This window comes from Eumetopias jubatus, unplaced genomic scaffold (assembly GCF_037043125.1).
Source record: "Eumetopias jubatus isolate StellerSeaLion01/CBP00866 unplaced genomic scaffold, mEumJub1_p1.0 scaffold_15, whole genome shotgun sequence".
NCBI classification, from domain to species: domain Eukaryota; kingdom Metazoa; phylum Chordata; class Mammalia; order Carnivora; family Otariidae; genus Eumetopias; species Eumetopias jubatus.
In genome coordinates, this window is record NW_028274821.1 from 87,149,272 (window position 1) to 87,170,211 (window position 20,940).

At 47.9% G+C, this 20,940-nt stretch overlaps 1 protein-coding gene across 1 annotated transcript in view; it reads left to right on the forward strand.

The window, feature by feature from the left end:
- The first annotated feature begins 20,117 nt into the window (after window positions 1-20,117).
- STXBP1 (syntaxin binding protein 1) overlaps window positions 20,118-20,940 on the forward strand; it is a 69,739-nt gene continuing 68,916 nt past the window's right edge. The window contains exon 1 of the mRNA XM_028107650.2: window positions 20,118-20,248. Coding sequence (XP_027963451.1) covers window positions 20,212-20,248 — 37 coding nt within the window. The 5' untranslated portion in view covers window positions 20,118-20,211. The remainder of the gene's footprint in view (window positions 20,249-20,940) is intronic.

The following is a 20,940-nucleotide window of genomic DNA, read 5'->3' on the forward strand; positions in this document are numbered from 1 at the left end:
TATGTATATATGCTTGTATATAACTTGTCCTGAATGATTTAAGCATAGACTTTATACCTCTGGTTCTTTATACATAAAGACTCCAGTGTGTATTTCCTAAGCATAAGGATATTCTCCTACATAACAATAGTACAGTTAGCAACTTCAGTGGAATTATGTTGATTTAATAGTTTTATTTAATCCAGCACTCATATTCTTTTTTTTTTTTAAGATTGATTTACTTATTTGAGAGAGAGAGAGAGCACAAGCAGCAGGGGTAGAGGGAGAGAGAATCTCAAGCAGACTCTACTCTGAGCATGGAGCCTGACACAGGGCTTGATCTCATGACCCTGAGATCACGACCTGAGCCGAAACCAAAAGTCACCCCCTCGACTGACTGCACCACCCAGGTGCCCCAACCACTCACGTTCTTACTGTGTCAGTGGCACCTTGTCTTCTCCCCTCACCCTGCTGGATCCAGTCTGAGGTCAGGCATTGCACGTAGCTATCAGGTTTTTGCAGGCTTTTTCAATTGAGAACATTCCATGGCCCTTCTTTGCTTTTATGACTACAGCAGTCATTCTCAATTGGGAGCGACTTTTGCCCTCCAGGGTCCATTTGACAATATCTGGAGACACTCTGGGTCGTCATGACTAGGAGTGTACTACTGGCATCTAGTGGGTAGAGGGCAGGGATGCTGATAAACATCCTACAATGCACAGGACAGCCCCCCTACAACAAAGAATCGTCTGGCCTAAAACATCAATGGGTTGTCAAACCATATACTAGGGTGATCCTTTAAAAAACATGGAATTACATCTCATCACCTTCGTGCTGAAATCCCTCCATGGCTTTCCATTGCTCTCGGAATAAAATCCAAGCTCTTTATCACAGCCCAACTGTGTGACATGGTCTCACACCTCATAGCCTCCCTCGCTCTTCCTTGTTTGCTATGTTCCAGCCACACCAATTGGTCTGCTCCATAAATGTGCCTTGGTTAACCCTACCCCAGGACCTCTGCACTTCCTGTTTCCTTCACCCAATATCCACGCAGTAGATTCCTTAGGTTCAAGTCTCATTTCAAATGCTCCACCTTCGGAGAGGCTGCCTGACAACACAGATTCTTTATCCCATCATGCTGCTTTAGTTTTTTTCACGACACTTTTTATTATCTGAAATTATCTTGTTTATTTAATTACATGGTTATTGCCGGTCCTCCTCACCAGAGTGAATGCCACATGGGGGCAGGAATTTTTAACCATTTTCTTCACTCCTTATCCCCCGCCCCTAAAACCAGTCCTATCACATAGTAGGCATGCACCAATTTTGCTGAATGACAAATAACGACAAATAATGATTACAAGAATCAGCTCTGAGTCAGGCAGACCTCAGACTGAATCAGTGTGCTGCTCCTTACCAGTTGTGGAGCTTTGAGTAAAGACTTTTCATTTCTGAGTCTCTACCTCTACCACAGGGGAGCCATTGATCTGATGAACTAGTGCTTCTAGACTATTTCTGGGCCCATAGTAAGTGCTTAATAACTTGTTATTTGCGGTTCAGACATAGACGAAGCAGCAGGTATGGATGGGAAATAGGATGGAACCCATCTAGACTCTTCTCTTCCCATGATCCCAGATGCAATCCTTCTCTTGGCCATTCAAATCTCTTACAACACTTCACTGCATTTTCTAGATGCCTCCTTCCTTGATAACTGCCTAAGGGCAAAGACCCTCTGTCTACTTAACACAGCACCTGAAATACAGGAGCTAGAGAAGGCAGGGAGGGAGTAAGAGTAGGAGTGTTTCTGCCTGTGTTCTTACCACAAAAGAGACGAGATCCTCTGATGAGATGCCAGTGCTGGGTTGGGGGAGGGAATGAGAATAGGAATGAAGGGTCCAGGTTTTAGAGTATAAGGTAATGGGAACGGGAAACAAGTGAGGTACTAGTCTAGGGTGCAAAACTTAAGGGTGGGGCGTGTATGTGCCAAGAATCTCAGTAATCAAGATAAATAAGAGTTTAGGGCGCCTGGGTGGCTCAGTTGGTTAGGCGACTGCCTTCGGCTCGGGTCATGATCCTGGAGTCCCGGGATCGAGTCCCACATCGGGCTCCCTGCTCGGCGGGGAGTCTGCTTCTCCCTCTGACCTTCTTCCCTCTCATGCTCTCTCTCTCTCTCTCTCTCAATAAATAAAAATCTTTAAAAAAAAAAAAGATAAATAAGAGTTTAATGAAGTATTTTTTAAGATTTTATTTTTTTAAGATTTATTTATTTTAGAGAGAGGTGAGTGGGGGGAGGGGTAGAGAGAGAGGGAGAGAATTCTCAGACTCCCTGCTGAGCATAGAGCCCGATTTGGGGCTCGATGATCTCACAACCCTGAGATCACGCCCTGAGCCAAAACCAAGAGCTAGACACTTAACCAACTGAGCTACCCAAGCACCCCAATATTTTATTTATTTATGTGAGAGAGAGACAGAGAGAGCACAAGCAGGGGGAGGGACAGAAGGGCATGGAGACGGAGAAGCAGAATCCATGCTGAGTGGGGAGTCCGACATGGGGCTCCATCCCAGGACCCCGAGATCACAACCTGAGCCGAAGTCAGACACCTAAGTGACTGAGCCACCCAGGCACCCCATTAATGAAGTATTTTCTAAAGATTTTATTTATTTATTTGTCAGACAGAGAGAGCACAAGCAGGGGAAGCAGCAGGCAGAGGGAGAAGCAGGCTCATGGCTGAGCAAGGAGCCCGATGTGGGACTCAATCCCAGGACCCTGGGATCATGATCTGAGCCGAAGGCAGACGCTTAACCGACCGAGCCACCCAGGTGCCCCTGATGAAGTATTCTTAATTAAAAATTAATGCCAAAAGTTCCATGGTGAACAAAATATCAAACATTTAAACAAAACCAGGACCCGGGCAAGAGGAAAATTACCCATCCCACTACCCTAGCCCTGGCCCTCAGGATCCTGCAGTTCCTGCCGTTGACCTGCAGGTGGTAGGGTCAGCTTCGTTTTAGAAAATAGTCTTTGCTTGGCTTTTGCTTTCTGGATCTGTGGAACTGGTGCTTGAAGTCCATGCTGACCTGGCTGGATGGGCCTTCTGTGAAACTGGGTAAGGCCCTTCCCTTCTCTGGACCTCCGTTTTCCTATCTGTAAATGGCTAGGAGCTCAAATTTCATTTCTAGCTCATCAGCCCTGGGTTCTCCTTCACCCTCACTCTTCTTGCCATGCCATTTGGAATGTCATTGTTTTCAATTTAGAACCCAATTGTGGTCTCTCTCTTATCTTATCTCTGGTTGACTGAATGCTCAACTACAGGAAACCTGTGATTTTTCTGAAGGGCAGAAGCTCCACTGTACAAACCATTACAGCCTTCCCAATGTGGAGAGCATGGTATGGGAGCTCATGCAATGCTTAAATAACATATTTTTCTGGTTAGAGAGTTATTTGTGTTTTTTCTTTTTTAGTTTATTTATGTATTAAATTGACTATGTTCCTAGTGATGAAACCTCTTTTTTTTTTTTTTATTGAGAGAGAGAAAATGATAGAGAGCATGAGAGCGGGGAGGGTCAGAGGGAGAAGCAGACTCCCTGCTGAGCAGGGAGCCCAATATGGGACTCGATCCCGGGACTCCAGGATCATGACGTGAGCTGAAGGCAGTTGCTTAACCAACTGAGCCACCCAGGCGCCCCTCTTTTTTTTTTTTTAAATTGTGTTTTAGTACTAAGGTAATGTTAGTAAAATGGATTATGAACTCTCCATATTTTTCCTGTGGTTTAGAACAGTTTACATAACCTAAGAATAATCTGATCTTTAAAGGCTAGATAAAATTCAGTTGTAAAACCATCTGGGCCTGGTGCCTTTTCCCCACCTCTAACTTTTTATTAAAAATTTCAACCCTAAGGGTGCCTGGCTGGCTCAGTTATTAAGTGTCTGCTTTCGGCTCAGGTCACGATCCCAGGGTCCTGAGATGGAGCCCTGCATTGGGCTCCCTGCTCAGCGGGAAGCCTGCTTCTCCTTCTCCCGCTCTCCCTGCTTGTGTCCCCTCTCTCGCTGTCTCTTTCTGTCAAATAAATAAATAAAGTCTTTAAAAAAATTTCAAATCTATAGAAAAGTTGAGCACTCTTCACCTACATTCACCAATTGTTAACATTTTGTTACATTTGTGCGTTCTCTCTCTCTCTCTCTCTCACACACACACACACACACACTCTCTCTCTCTCTCTCTCTCTCTCTTTCTCATGTTCTACTTTGTCCTGTGTCGACTTAGCTGGAATCAAGTTTCCTAGAATTCTTTCCCCTGTGGGTTGGCCACAGAATCAGTTTGCTCAAGATTTGGAAGGAGCAGCCATTTTTTGTGCTCTGAGGTTTGATGGAAGGCCTCAGGCTCTTGCTGGAGGCGGCATGTGGCTGTCACTGATCTGCTAACTTACCTTGTTGATTCTGGGCATCCTGGGCCTGTAACCTCCCTGGTTCCTGCCAGGTCTTCTCCTTTGACTTGTCTGAGTACTAGGATCAGGTAGGTGTACAGCCATGGCAAAAGACACCAGTACTCCTGCAGGTCACCTGTGTCACTGAGGCTGAAGAGGGTGAGAGACAGATGTGAACTCTATTGTTCTTGCCCTCACGCAGATCACTGGCATCCCTCCAACTACCAACAGGTATAGGGGCCTTGCACAGTCTGTGCATGAAGTCTATTATTCCATGTCACTCATAGTGGCCCTGCTCTTCTTCACACACACACACTCACACACACACACCACATTTAACTATTTGAAAGGTGAAATGCAAACATTAAACACTATTCCTTAGCACATTTTAAAAAATGTATCTCGTAAGATTTAAGACATTCTTCTACGTAAACAAAATCCCATTATCCCAACCAAGAAAATTCCATTATCCATCCAGCAGAAACTGAATGTAATAATAGTATCTAGCACACTGTCTATATTCAGATTTCTCTGTCCCAATAATGTCTCTATAGCTGTTTTTTTTTCTTTCTAACTCCAGAATCTAATCAAGAAGCTTCCAGTGCATTTGGTTGTCATATTTCTTTAAATTTTTAAAAAAGATTTATTCATTTATTTTAGAAAGGGTGAGGGGCAGAGGGAGAAGGAGGGAATCTGAGCTCAGAGCCCAACTTGGGCTTGATCTAAGAACCCTGAGATCATAACCTGAGCCAAAACCAAGAGTCAGACCCTTAGCTGACTGAGCCACTCAGGTGCCCCAATGTTTCTTTAATTTTTGAATCTGGAATAGTTCTGTCTCTTTTTTCCTCTCTTACATGACTTTATTTTTTTTTAAGATTTTATTTATTTGATAGAGAGAGCACAAGCAGGGGGAGCGGCAGGCAGAGGGAGAGGGAGAAGCAGGCTCCCCACTGAGCAGAGAGCCCAATGTGGGGCTCTACCCCAGGACCCTGGGATCATGACCTGAGCCAAAGGCAGACGCTCAACCAACTGAGCCACCCGGGGGCCCTGTCCTATTTTTTTTAAGATTTTATTTTTAAGTAATCTCTGCACCCAACATGGGGCTCGAACTCACAACCCAGAGATCAAAAGTCACACGCTCTACCTACTGAGCCAGCCAGGTGCCCCAGTTTGTCCTATTGTTGCCCCCAGAGTCTTTTGGGATGCAATCTCTTTGTCTTTCTAATCTCTTCCATGGTTCTTAGTCTGTTATTTCCACTTTTAAGTCAATTTTGATAGTTTATGTATTGTTAAAAAAATAATCTATTTCCTTTTGTTATTCCAATTTATTACCGTAATATTTAAAAATAATTAATAACACCCATATCTGCATTTGTATTGCCTTCCTCATGCCTAACATTTCATATTTTTACTTTCTCTCTTTGCTTTCTTTCTTCGGACTTACTTCAGTTAAGATTTCTCCCATTTTGGGCGCCTGGGTGGCTCAGTTGGTTAAGCGACTGCCTTCGGCTCGGGTCATGATCCTGGAGTCCCTGGATCGAGTCCCACATCAGATCTGCTTCTCCCTCGGACCCTCCCCCGTCTCATGTGCTTTCTCTCTCTCATTCTCTCTCTCTCTCAAATAAATAAATAAAATCTTAGAAAAAAAAGATTCCTCCCATTTCATTTTTCTCTTCAAACTGACCTTTTTTCTTTTCAAACAAATTTTATTTATTCTCTTAGTGTGTTTTTCCCATTTCATTAGTGTTCCCTTTCATCTTTTTTTTCCTCTCTCCTTTTATTCTATTCGTTTTTCTAATTTCTTAGGCTGAGTCCTTGTTTCACTTACTTTGAGTCTTTTATAAATAAAAGCATTTAAGACTGCTAATGTTCATCTGAGTACAACTTTAACTGTGTCCCATGGGGTTTTAGTGTAAAGAATTCTCTTTATTTCCTTTCTGAGATTTTTTTAAATAAATTTTTAAAAGATTTTATTTATTTATTTGAGAGAGAGAATGAGAGAGAGAGAGAGCACATGAGAGGGGGGAAGGTCAGAGGGAGAAGCAGACTCCCTGCTGAGCAGGGAGCCCGATGCGGGACTCGATCCTGGGACTCGAGGATCATGACCTGAGCCGAAGGCAGTCGCTTAACCAACTGAGCCACCCAGGCGCCCCCTTTTTGAGATATTTTTAACAATAAAGGTGTACTGTCTTACTTGTGTAATGAAAAGTGATGAAAAAAAATTACACATAGTCCAATGACATTCCAGGATTTCTCTGCTGCTGTAAGAGGAGAAAATGCAGGGATCAGGAATGGTGATGGGCACAGCCATAGCAGAGGATTTGGAGATGGGCTCTCTTTCAGCACAAGCTTCAGAAGTTGGGTCAGCAGAAGGGGGGGTGGGTAGCAAGATATGGGTCTCATAGAAAAACTGCAAATGGCAAGAGATTCATCTTCAGAGTAAAATAGGTTTGTTTGTTTGTTTAAGCAAAGAAAACAACAAGGGAAAAAAAATAAAAGCAAGCCATAACCCATAATGCAGAATGTCAAGCCCTGTCTCCTCCTTCATGAGGCCCCATCAGAGGGAAGGTTGGGGGTGTGGGGGACTATTTGTAGTCTTCCAGTGAATCCAGGCAGAGAACTACTTATAAATATGCTCAAACAGCTCTTGGGTGGTCGTGCTTTTGCCATGGAAGGCGGCAGGCATTTTTAGGCCCTAGGGTGGGATGTCGAAAACAGATGGCTTCGATTGTTGGCAATCCATTCAACAAAATAACCGCTATTTTTGTTTTGTATATTAAACATCTGCTCAAACAGCTCCTCCTGTATTGGGGTGTGGCTGTGAGGTGTTTAAGGGGGGGGGGCCTTATGCACAGCTAGGGGAAGGGTCACTGCTTGGAAGGGAGGGAGGGAGTTGGGGGTCAAGAAGACCCCACCAGGAACCCCACATGGGGATGTCCCAAAGGTCTGGGCAGTGAGCCCTGAGCTTGAGGACAATCAGACCCAGGACTCAAAGCCTGCCTCACCTGCTTGCCCAATGACAGGCCCCTGAGACCCCTCTGGGGTGGCCAGCTGGTGAGGAGGGGAGCCAAGTCCCCTAGATGGACCCCCTTGGCTACCTGCTTCCTGACTCAGGAGAGAGCTGGAGACACTCAGTGTGACTCAAGACAAGGAGCCCAGGGCCCAGCTTATGCATAAATGGGAGGGAGGGAAACTGACACCAGAGAGAAAAAGTGCCAGGCCTGGGCCACTCAACATGGCAGGACCAGACTCTGAATGCTGGACTCCTGGCTCCCCCGAAGCTGAGAGTCGGGCTGAGTCTGAAGCAGGGTGGGGAGGGCTCTGGGCCCTGACTCTCTGTAGGGTAAGGTGGGAAGGCGGCTGCTGTCAGGGAGAGGGGTGAGTAGGGAAAAGCGGAGGTGGGAAGACAGTAGACAAAAAGAGGAGAGGGAGGGAGGAGGGGCGTGGAGAAGAAGCAGGAAGCTGGAGGGGCCCAGAAAGACAGCCTGTGTTTCATCTGAGTTGGGAGGGGCGGGCATCCCTGCTTTTTTTAGGCTATGAGAGATTTTCAGGGTCTGCTTTAGAAGACACTGGTGTGGGGGGTGGCCTGTGATGAGGATCCCAGGTGCTCTGTCAGGAGGTGGAGCACGGGTTAAGGTATTGCAAAATAACTCTCGAGTCTCGGGCTGGAGCAGCCATTCCCCCAAGCCACCCTAAGAGCCAGGGCAGGTCCAGGTTTTGCAGGTAGAAGCCTGAAGCTTTGACAATATGGGGTGGGGGTGGGGGGGAGTGCTCTCTTTAAGAAAGAGAAAACACAATTCCAAAAATGAAGTTAGGTATGGAACCTTGAAAGGGGCCTGGCTTCACAGCACCTCCAATGTGCTCAGAGCCTTCTCTGGTGTCTCCTGCTTCATCCTCTGTAACCCAAGGCCCACCACTCCCCTAGGGGGAGGTGGGAGCAGGTGGTGCCAAGAGCACAGACTTGGGAAAGTCAGACAAACCTGGGCTGGAATTCCAGCTAAGTCACTTCCTGTGTGACCCAGACAAGTCACTTCATTCTTAAAACCTCAATTTTCTCATCTGTAACATGGGCAGGATAATATTTCTCTCCTCAGGACCACAGTAAAGATTGAACAAAATAATAACATGTAGAGCAGTTAGCACAGTGCCTGACATATCACAAACACTCAATAAATAGTATGCCTGATATGCCATAAGCATTTGGTTTATGATTATAATAATCATCCAAAATGATTCCATTTCACTTCAAATGGCACTTCCTCCAGGAAGCCCTGTTTTAAAAAAATTGAAGTATAACATGGGGTGCCTTCCAGTTGGAAGAGCATGTGACTGGATCTCAGGTTGTGAGTTCAAGCCCCACCTTGGGTGGGAGATAACTTTAAAAAAAAAGTATTTAAAAATTGAACTGGAGCGCCTGGGTGGCTCAGTCAGTTGGGTGTCTGACTCTTGATTTTGGCTCAGGTCATGATCTCAGGGTTGTGGGACTGAGCCCTACATTGGACTCCGTGCTCAGTGTGGAGCCTGCTTATCCCTCTCTCTCCCCCAGCTTGTATGTGCTCTCTCTCTCTCTCAAATAAGTAAGATCTTTTTAAAAAATCTTAAAAAGGGGCGCCTGGGTGGCTCAGTCATTAAGCATCTGCCTTCGGCTCAGGTCATGATCCAAGGGTCCTGGGATCGAGCCCCACATCGGGCTCCCCGCTTGGCGGGAGGTCTGCTTCTCCCTCTCCCACTCTCCCTGCTTGTGTTCCCTCTCTTGCTGTGTCTCTCTCTATCAAATAAATAAAATCTTAAAAAAAAAAAATAAAAACAAAAAATCTTAAAAAAATAAAAATTGAAGTATAACATATATCCAACAAAGTACATAATTAAGTGAGCCGGCTGGTGAACTTTTATACAAATATCCACCCTTGTTACCACCACCCAGATCAACACATAAGACACAGAACATTTCCAGAGCCCCAGGGGCCCTCTCATCTCTCTTCCCAGTCAGTATCCTTGCCCTCCACCCGCATGTGATAGTCATTATCCTGAGCTCTATCATCATTGATTAGACGGTTCTTGAAGTTTTATATGCATGGAATCATAGTGTATCCTTCTGTGTCTGGCTCAAAGAAGCCCTGAAATCTGGAGGTGCAACAGAACTGTGTGGTTAAGGGGCACCTGGGTGGCTTCCAACTCTTGGTTTCTTGGTTTCAGCTCTGGTCATGATCTCATGGTTGTGGGATTGAGCCCCATGTCAGGCTCTGTGCTCAGTGCAGTCTGCTTCAGATTTTTTCTCTCTCTCCCTCTCACCATCCCTGCTCTCATGCTTGCTTGCATGCTCTTTCTCTCAAATGAATAAATAAAATCTTAAAAAAAAAAAAAGAACTGAGTGGTTAAGAGTTCAGGCTTTGGGCTCAGATGTGCCTGGTTCAAATCCTGGTTTGGCCAGGAATTTGCTATGTGCCCCAGGATGTGCTGAGTCTCAGTGTCTGCATCTGTAAAGCATATAAATCATCATACCTACTTGATAGTATTTCGAGGGTGCTTAAATGAGATATTGTGCTTGAAGCATTTGGTGAACAAGGGTGCCCAGGAAGTGGCAGGTGCTATTTTGATTCACCTTAATTATGTTCAGCCCCTCCCACGCCCACCACAGAAGAATCCCAGAGACTCCACAGCTCTGACCTGAACTATTACCCTAGCCTCCCTTGGTGCCCTCATCTCTGATCCAGCCTCCAGTCTGGGCTGCTAAGTGGGCTGTGCCAACATGGCCACAGATGGGTTACTGGGCCTTCACCCATGCTGTTGCTTCTGTTCCGGATATGTCCCATCACCCCCACCCCTCTTGCCCATGCAAACTCAGCTAAGCTTCAAAGTCTCAACTTTGGGGCGCCTGGGTGGCTCAGTCATTAAGCGTCTGCCTTTGGCTTGGGTCTTGATCCTGGGGTCCTGGGATCGAGCCCCGCATAGGGCTCGCTGCTCAGCGGAAAGCATGCTTCTCCCTCTCCCACTCCCCCTGCTTGTGTTCCCTCTCTCGCCGTATCTCTCCCTGTCAAATAAAATCTTTAAAAAAAAAAAAAAAGTCTCAACTTTGCCTTTCCCAAGAGTCCCTTCCAGATCCCTGGCTGGACTGGGTGCCCCTCCTCAGGCCTCACTGGCTCCCTGTTCCTGCCCTGGCTCAACCCTGCACTGTGTCTATATGCTCACCCTGGAGTGCTCAGCACCTGGCAGAGGGCCCAGCATACCACAGACACCTGATGAATATTTATGAAATGTTAAATGGATAAATAAATAAATGTCACTTCCATATTTGAAAACCTTCCGTGGCTTCTCATGGAGAGAGAAATAAAGTCCAAACCACAGAGCACCATGTTCTACCGTCCAGCCTCACCTCCCACGTGCCACGGTGTGGATCCTGGCCCTTTCTTTTGTTGGCTGTGAGTCCTTGGACAAATGGCTTGGTTTCCTCATCTGTAAAATGGGGATAATAATAGTAAATAACTTATAGGTGACCATTAGGGTTAAATGGATCGATATATGTAAAGAGCTTGGAATGGTGACTGACACACAGTATGTCCCACACATGCTTGCTGTTGTCCGCAATAGTCTCCTTCTCCTCAACACTATTCTGCTGGGGGAGGGGCAGTGGCCTGGCTCTGCGGATGAGGACCGGGACCTGGGCCTGGCGGCAGGACTGCTTTTCTTTACAAGTCCTTTGTTTACTCAGCCCTATCCTTCATTCGCATCCTCCAAAGTACCTGGTACCAACGAATCCTGAGCTTCCTACAAGGTATGTGGTTGAGTCTGGTCTCTTTTTGAAGATTTGTGTTTCTACCTCCTCTTCTCTATGCCATCATTAACCCTCAGCCACATGCTGTTCATCTTCCAGAGTTTTGTCACTATCTCTCATCTCCCATTCCCTCCTTTTTCTGTTCTCTGTGTCTTGTTTTGTTTTTTGCAACTTTTTTTTAAAGTAGGCTCCATGCCCAATGTGGGGCTCAAACTCATGTCCCTGAGATCAAGAGTCACATGCTCTGCCGACTGAGCCAGTCAGATATCCCCATTCTTTGTGTCCTTATGGATTTAAACTTCTTATAATTCCCCTGCTATTGCTTTAGCGGGGTTTCAGGAGGGAAAGGATTCCACATTATATAACCAGATCTATTTTTCTATCAACAAACAAAATTCTAAAGCTAAACATTGATTTATTTTGGGGGAGGAGCCACATGGGAATTTGCTTTACTGCTTTGCTGTGTTTTTAAAATGTTTTGTTTAAAAAAAAAAAGAGAGGTGGGGCACCTAGGTGGCTCAGCCGTTTAGCGTCTGCCTTCGGCTCAGGTCATGATCCCAGGGTCCTGGGATTGAGCCCCACATCGGGCTCCTGGCTCAGCAGGGAAGCCTGCTTCTCCCTCTCCCACTCCCCCTGCTTGTGTGCCCTCTCTCGCTGTCTCTCTCTGTCAAAGAATAAATAAAAATCTTAAAAAAAAAAAAAAGAGGTTCTCCCCTATTCAAAAAAGTGCCCTTGATCCTGATCTGTGGTTTTCATCTAGCTGTTCTTCTGCTATCCTGTCTCTGTGCACCCCCGGCTCCCCTGTACTTCTCTGGCCATTTCCCTCCTGCCTCCTTCTGGTGTCCGCTCCTTCTGCTCAACCTTAAACTGAGTGTTTCCCAGTGTCCTTCACATAACCAACCCTGGGTCATCCCAGTCACTATTGCTGGTGTCATTCATAGCCTATGTGCTGACAGGGACACCAGATCTGGCTTCTGACTTTTGAACTCACATCCAATGGCTTCTCATTGAAGCCCAGCCTGCCTGTCTCTCCCCTTTAAAATGCAAAACTAGGGGTGCTTGAGTGGCTCAGTCAGTTAAGTGTCCAGCTCTTGATCTTGGCTCAGGCCTTGATCTCACGGTTGTGAGTTTGACCCCGCGTTGGACCCTGCCCAGCATGGAGCCCACTTAGAAAATAATAATAATAAAATAAAATAAATAAAATGCAAAACTATTCCCTGCCCTTCTCCAGGTCTACTCCTGATCACCCTACTATTTTTTTAAAATATTATTTGTCAGAGAGAGAGAAAGCACAAGCAGGGGGAGCGGCAGGCAGAGGGAGAAGCAGACTCCCTGCTGAGCCAGGAGCCAGACGCGAATCTCCATCCCAGGACCCTGGGATCATGACCCGCGCTGAAAGCAGACGCTTAACCGACTGAGCCACCCAGATGTCCCTCACCCTACTATTTTTATCATAGCATTTATCACCTTCTAACACACTATATAGTTTATTATTTACTTATTTATTATGTTTCTCCCTCTAGGATGTCAGCTTCATAACCAATGGGAATTTTCTTTCCTGTTCACTGCTGCATCTCCAGTGTCTAGGATGCTGTCTGGAGCATAGTAGGTGCTCAATAAATATTGCTGCATTGATGAATACCACTACACTTGGCTTATGCCAGAGGTTCCCAAGCATGGTAGCCTCTCTGTCATTTTTTTCATAGCATCCCAGACTAAAAGAAATACTTATCAGCTTTGTTGGTAGCTAACTACCAGTTGTTTAGTCCTAACTACTTAATAGCCATTTGAAAAAATAAGGGGAGCCTGGTTGGCTCAGTTGGGAGAGTGTGCAACTCTTCATCTTGGAGTCATGAGTTCAAGCCCCATGTTGGGTGCAGAGATGACTTAAATAAATAAATAAATCTTTAAAAAAGGAAAGAAAAAATAATGCCCATAAGTTGAAAGAAAAGATATTTTTAAATAATTCTTTTTTTTTTTAAGATTTTATTTATTTATTTGGCAAAGAGAGAGAGAGAGAGAGAGACAGAGAGAGAGGGAACACAAGCAGGGGGAGTGGGAGACAGAGAGGGAGAAGCAGGCTTCCCGCGGGGCAGGGAGCCCAATGTGGGGCTTGATCCCAGGATCCTGAGATCATGACCCGATCCGAAAGCAGGCGCTTAACGACTAAGCCACCCAGGTGCCCCTAAAATAATTCTTAAGTAACCACCATTACTTACTAATGGTGTAGGTGCATCTTCTCAGACCCTGGAATCACATCAGACATTGACTCTCTCCTTTCCTGTTCTACATTGATTTGCATGAGTTATTTGCTTCTTGTCACATCAATTGATGAAAACCCAGCTTTATAAAGATGTAATGTCACAGAAAGGAATGTAGGAAAGTCTGATGTTGAAACTGTGAACTACTTCCAGCTACTAGTTTTCAGTGTCCAACAGATGATATCATTGTTTCTCTCCAAAATTTAAAATATTTTGCTATGCTCCTGTTAATTTGGGAACAGTTTGGGAACCATGGGTCTATGCTCCTTTTTTTGTTTTGTTTTTTAAGATTTTATATATTTATTTGACAGAGAGATAGAGCCAGAGAGCACAAGTGGCGGGGGGGATGGCAGAGTGTGAGGAAAAAGCAGGCTCCCCGCTGAGCAGGGAGCCCAATGCGGGGCTCGATCCCAGGCCCCCAAGATCATGACCTGAGTGGAAGGCAGACGCTTAACTGACTGAGCCACCCAGGCGCCACTATGCTCTTTTCTTGATTGGATTTGATCTCTCTCTTCTCAGCTTCTAGGCTCAGCTCAACTGCCACTTTCTTCCATGAATCTTTCTAACCAAACTGGCCAGAAGCAAAACACATCTAAACAAAACTATTTCCCCAGTTGGAATGAAAATTCCTTCCTCTGGGATCTTATAACAATTCAATGTAAAGTATAAAAGACACAAATTGTTCTCTGATACCCACAGTGTAAAAAAGTCATATTTCTTTCTTTTTCTTTTTTTTTTTTAAGATTTTATTTATTTATTTGACAGAGAGAGAGAGAGACAGCGAGAGCGGGAACACAAGCAGGGGGAGTGGGAGAGGGAGAAGCAGGCTTCCCGCCGAGCAGGGAGCCTGATGCGGGGCTCCATCCCAGGAGACTGGGATCATGACCTGAGCCAAAGGCAGATGCTTAACGACTGAGCCACCCAGGCACCCCTTTATTTTTCTGAATCAAATAAAAGCAGCTTTAAGAGGGTGCCTGGGTGGCTTGTTCGGTTGAGCATTTGCCTTGGGCTTGGGTCTTGATCCCAGGGTCCTGGGATCGAGCCCTGCTTTGGGCTCCCTGCTCCACAGGGAGCCTGTTTCTCCCTCTCCCTCTGCCTGCTGCTCTCCCTGCTTGTGCTTGCTCTCCCTTTCTCTCTCTGTCAAATAAATAAAAATCTTTTAAAAACAAAACAAAAACAAAAAAAACCAGCTTTAAGCCCCCACTGGCTGAGGTCACTGAGACTTCTAGTATCTGACATTTTTGGGGGTAGCTTTTTACTTATTCCTGGGATTTTCACAGTCCAGGCAAATCTGAACTGCCCACATCAGCTATCTGTGGAGGCTTCCACTACAGTGTTCACTAGTCCATTCGAAAGTGGCTGGCCCTAATCTCTGCCCCAGAGCCAGGCTGAGCAAAGGGACTCTTTCCTGGCTCTCAGGGCTGAGTGGGAAAGGTTTTGGTGGTTGATGCCAGGTATTCACACTACCATTACGCCTGTCCAGAGCCCTGCCCACAATGGGGCTCTATGTGAGTTGGGTAAAAGTCAGGGCCTCTCTGGGAGCCTGCTCAATGGGGGAATCCAACCTTTCCCTTTGGTCCCCCAGAGTTTTGCAAGCAGGTGCCTTGGGGGCTGCATGTGGCCCTCCGATGTGTTTTGTTTGGCCAATGGTGGTGTTACTAAAAAAATTTTTTTTAGTCCATAGCAATACTTAACCATTGGGGGATGTCACAATTCTTACCATCAAGATCCTTGGCCGCTGCGTGGAAACTATTGATTAGAGCTGAGTAAGGACTGCCCCTCTGGGCGAGGCATGTAGTCTGCAGTTGGCCACATCTGTGGTTGTTACCTCCACATGGCCTCTACAGTCTTTGGAATTTGAGACCCTGGCTAGACTTTGCAAATAAAGCCCTTTTGATATTATATTCTGACCTCAGATACAAAAATCTGTTAACTCACTCTTGGGCGCAAAGATGTACCAAACTCAAGGACTCCAGGCCCAGCAGCTCTTTGTAGGTTTGGGGACTGTGGGTGGTTATGATGGAGACAATTACTTTTTCATCCTCTGCCAAGAATCTACAGCATCAATAAAGGCAGGACACAGCCTCCTGTTATTTTTAATGATATTAATAGCTAACATTCATTGGGTCCTTACTAGGTACCCAGTACTAGGTAAAGAATCTTATAAATATTATCTTGTTGAATTCTTTAGAAACTGCTTCTAAAAGAATGTAGCAGAATCTAAATGTCCAGTGGCCATGGGAAGGGATGGAGGTGAACATGGAAAAATGCAGTTGATGATGCAGCTCTAAAGCAGAGGAGGTAGGAGCAAGCCCGAGACTGTGGGAGAAGGGCTCTCCAACAGGCCCTGGGTGTGCAGGGGACCCAAGCCAGTGCGTCCACAGTATCAGTAGGTTTGGTGGCAACAACTATACTCGTTGCTTCTGTCTCAACTTGGTCAGCTCCATTGCCAATTCAGGCTCATCTGTCCCTCTCTCCCCTCTCTTGGTCCCTTCACGCTGCTCACAGCCCTTATGCTCAGACCTCCAGTTTCTCCCCGCTCTGCTCTGCATCCGTTCTGCACGCCCCCCACCCCGCCGCCCCTCTCACCTGCCGGTCTCCTGGAAGTGCAACGGCCAAGCCACAAGCCGGCTCACCGCCGTCACATGGCCCGTGCGTAAATCACAGGCCTCTTCCTACCCCCAGCGGCTACTCGGCACCAGGGCTCTGCAGAGGCTGCAGGCCGCGCATGCGCAGCTGCAAGCGCACCTGCCCGGCCGCGGACAAGCCCAGCGCATCCTGCGGCCGGCCGCAGCCCCGCGCTGAGGGCTCGCCTAGGTACGAATTCCCAAGAGGTCCAGGTTCTGGTTGTTGATATGCCCCCAGCTAGCAGTCCACACAGCCAGACCTCTCTAAGGAGAGGGTCAGGGCACTGGGGCTGCGCCTAGGCGTTGGATGTTCTCCCCTGGGCATCAGAAAGTCAGAGCGCGAGTCCCCGGTCTGCGCTTAGAGCCATGTGACCTTGGGCAAGTGACTTGACCTCCCTGCGCAGCAGGAAAATTAATAATAGCACTGACCTCCTGGGGCTGTAGTGAGAATTCAGTGAAAATTCATGAGGGCCCTTTTCTTGGTGCCTGGGGTGTATCAAACGTATATGCAAATAAAGAATACAGAGCAGGGGCGCCTGGGTGGCTCAGTCGTTAAGCGTGTGCCTTAGGCTCAGGTCATGATCCCAGGGATCATGGGATCGAGCCCCACACGCGGCTCCCTGCTTGGTGGGAAGCCTGCTTCTCCCTCTCCCACTGCCCCTGCTTGTGTTCCTGCCCTCAGTATCTTTCTCTGTCAAATAAATAAATAAAATCTTTAAAAAAAAAAAAGAATACAGAGCAAAGGGTAATAGGCATGATGACTGATGGAGGATTTTACCTTAAGGTGTAGGTCATCTGACTGTCTCCTCTATTGTCCTTGCTTCACAGATGTGGAAACCAAGGCTCAGAGATGTCAGGAGGTCTCAAGCCAGGCTTGGATTCCCCATGCAGGAAGATTCCAATCCGCCACTCCAGAGTCAGGGGTTCCTGAGTGAGCTCACAGTCTGTCACCCCACTTGCTTTTTCAGCCATCCTATTTAGAATAACACCCGTTCAGATTTTTGCCATCCCTAGTGAACATCTCAGGTACACATCCACAGGCAAATATTTCTTTTTTTGTCCTTTCCTCTGCAGAAAATAACAAGCTGCTATACTTTATTTGCCTGTGACCTTTGAGGAGGTCCTCATACAGATTCCAGGCTACCAAAATGTCCTGGAGCCTTGCAGTGAGGCCTACCCCTGGGGGCTTTCCTCTCTACCTGCCCCTCAGACTCTCCTCTGGCCACACTGACCCCCTCTCCGTTCCTGGAAAAGCCAAACTCCTTTCTGGCACTTGGTCCTTTCATTTTCTGTATCTGCCTGGGACACTCTCCCAGACCCCTCTTGCTACCTGCCCTGACTATACCTCACCAGGTCCACTGCGTCAAGTGCTCCATCACTCACTCTCACAGCCCCTGTCCTGCTTTAGCACTTATTAGGACAGTAACTCAATGCTGTGACTGACTCCTTGATTCCTGTCTGTCTTCTCAGCTAGAATACTGGCTCCTTGAGGATAGTCTCTGCTGGCTAAGGGGGGAGCATGCAGCATTACAAGTGCATCCTAGGTTCCCTCACATTTACGAATTATCTCCTCCTTCCCCAAATGCACCCTGAGACTATCAATACCTTCCTTGGGTAAAAGGCAGAGCCCAGACGTGAAATGATAGACAAATACTTACTCTCCCTGTGAAGCCATGTGAAAGTTCTGTTGGGGTAGATTGGGGTGGGGACAAGAAGATGGTCAACTCTTCCTGCCCTGGGGCTGGTAGCTGAACTAGGACATGTGGCCTCTTGTCCTGGCTCTGCCATTCTTCATTGTGTATGACCTTTGGAACGTCCTCCTGTGGGCCTCAGCTTCTTTAACTGCTCAGTGTAATATAATGATTCAGAATTCAGATTCTGGAATTGGATCTTTCCTTTGTCACTAGCAAAGCTCTTATCCTCTCTGAATCTAAGTTTTTTCATCTGTAAATATTATATTTCTTAATAATATTAAGAAAAGAGGACTTAGGGACACTTGGGAGGCTCAGTTGGTTAAGCATCTGCCTTCAGCTCAGGTCCTGATCCCAGGATTCTGGGATCGAGTCCCACACTGGGCTCCTTGCTCGGCAGAGTGTCTGCTTCTCCCTTGCTTGTGCTCTCTCTCTAACAAATAAATAAAATCTAAAAAAAAAAAAAAAGATAAAGAAAGAAAGAAAAGAGGGCGCCTGGGTGGCTCAGTTGGTTAAGCGACTGCCTTTGGCTCAGGTCATGATCCTGGAGTCCCAGGATCGAGTCCCGCATCGGGCTCCCTGCTCAGTAGGGAGTCTGCTTCTCCCTCTGACCTTTCTCTCTCTCATGCTCTCTACCATTCTCTCTCTCTCTCTCAATAAATAAATAAAAATCTTTAATAAAAAAAAGAAAGAAAGAAAAGAGGACTTAGCTCACAGAGTTGTTCCAAAATTTTAATGAGTAGTCAGTGATTTTATGACTTCTAGCTCTCCTGTCCTTTTTAGTTTTTAATTGGCTCAACTCATTTGCTTTTCTTTGAAGCCAGAGGTGAGTCCTGTGCCATATTTCAAAAGTAACATCCCTCGGGGCGCCTGGCTGGCTCAGTCGTTAAGAGTCCACCTTCAGCTCAGGTCATGGTCCCAAGATCCTGGGATCGAGCCCCACATCGGGCTCCCTGCTCCGCAGGAAGCCTGCTTCTCCCTCTCCCACTCCCCCTGCTTGTGTTCCCTCTCTCACTGTGTCTCTCTCTGTCAAACAAATAAATAAAACCTTAAAAAAAAAAAGAAATAGTTAAGACTTAAAAAAAAAGTAACATCCCTCATTAATAAAGAAAGCCCATCAGAGGTGCACCAGCTGGGTGGCTCAGTCAGCTAAGCATCTGTCTTCAGCTCAGGTCATGATCCCAGGGTCCTGGGATCCTGCCTCCCTCTCCCTAATAAATAATAAAGATTTTATTTATTTATTCGACAGAGGGAGAGAAAGAGAGAGCACAAGCAGAGGGAGTGGCAGGCAAAGGGAGAGGGAGAAGAAGGCTCCTGGCTGAGCAAGGAGCCCAATACTGGGTTCGATCCCAGGACCCCAGGATCATGACCAGAGCCCAAGGCAGTCGCTAAACCGAGCCACCCAGGCGCCCCAATAAATGAAATCTTAAAAAAAAAGTCCATCAAGAACTGACTTGAGACCACTTTGGTAATGTGGACTCCTGCAAGGAGATGCTGAGACCTGAGCTGTCCTACAGCATATTCCTATCAGACTTGGGACTTCGAAATTTCTAGCCTTTTGAGCGCCCAAAGACTCGGATCCGAGTCTGCCTTATACATGGCTGTAGCTCCAATGCCCAGAATAGTAGCTTACATAGAGTAGTGGGAGACCACTCAATATTTGCTAATGAATGTTACACAGCCCGAGAGCAACCCTAGTGCTCAATTCTCTGAGCCTCGGGTTTTTTTAATCGGAAAATGGAGATTAAAAACAATTCTTAATTACTGTGAGGATTTAATGAGATGATGCAGTAAAGCGCTTAGCGTGGAGCCTGACACATAAGAGCTCAGTGAATGGCGGGTATGTGGATATAGGTACCCAGAGAGAGAGATGATGTCGATAAACCTCCAGTTATGTTGTGGTTAGGAGTCTCTGAGTTCCTTATGTGGGCAGGCGAAAAATGGAGGGTTCCCAGAAAGAGGAAAGACAGGACATAACGTGGTTTCAGGAAGAGGGAGCTTGTCAGTAGCCTGTGGCCAGGTGCGGAGGCGGCGGAGGGGACTTTAGGACCCTGAGCCCCAGGAGCGCGCGACTGGCAGCAGGGTGCGCGCTGCGCGTGAGGTGAGGGGGAGGGCGCGGCTTTCGCGCCAGCCAGGGACCGCCTCGCGCTCAGCCGCATCTCGGCGGGCGGGGCCGAGCTCCCGGGCCGCAGTGCGATTGGCGGAGGCGCGCGGGTGACGCTGACGGCTGGCACAAGGCCCCGCCCCCGGCCAGCCCCGCCCGCGCGCGCGCCGGCAGGTCGGCAGCCTCGCTCTGGCTCGCGCCGCGCCTCCGCGACGAGTCCGCGCGTCAGTCGAGCCCGAGCGCGGCTGCGGAGCGGAGGGCTGTGGCCGGCAGAGCGCGCTGACCCGGGGAGGTAGCAGTGTCCGCGGGCGTCGCCTGAGGAGACCCGGAGCCCGGAGACTCGCGCAGCACGATGGCCCCCATTGGCCTCAAAGCCGTGGTCGGAGAGAGTAAGTGGAGTGGGGGTCCTCCCGCGGGCGAGGGCTGCGGCTGCCCGGCAGGAGCGGGGCGCAGTACCTGCCCGCGGCGCCCCGGCCTCCGCGCGGGCTGCTCGCCCCGCCCGGCCGGGGGGCTCGGGGCTGGGAGGGTCCCGTTATTCCGGCGCCGCCCTCCTCGCAGGGAAGTCCCTCCCGGCCTCCTGCGGCCGGCGCCCGCTTCCCTGCTTCCCCCGCTCTCCCCTTCCCGCATTCCTCCCCCTGCATCCCACCCCTCCCCTCTCCACCCCAGCCTCCTTCACCCATCCCTCCCCTGCATCCCCCTCCCGCTCTTCCCTCTTTACCATCCCATCGCTCCCTCCTCACCCCCATTTCTCTCCCCCCACCCCATCCCCCTTCACGCCATTCCTTCTTCCTCCCCCTTCACGAACCCCCAGCACCCCATCCCTCCCCTTCACCTCGCCTTTATCCCCTGCAGCCTATTACCCACCCCTTCTGCACCCATCACCCTCCCCTGCACCTCCATTCTTCTTCACTCCTATCACCTTCCCCCCCTCCCCTCTCCCCTTCCTTGCCTTCTTTATTCCCCGAGTTCCCTGATTCCGTTCCGTTTTCTGCCTCCAGTCCCTCCCTCTTTCCCACTCTGCTTGGTGGTGAATCGTGACGAGCGAGATCGCGGCCCGCGCCGCCACCCCCACCCCCTCCGG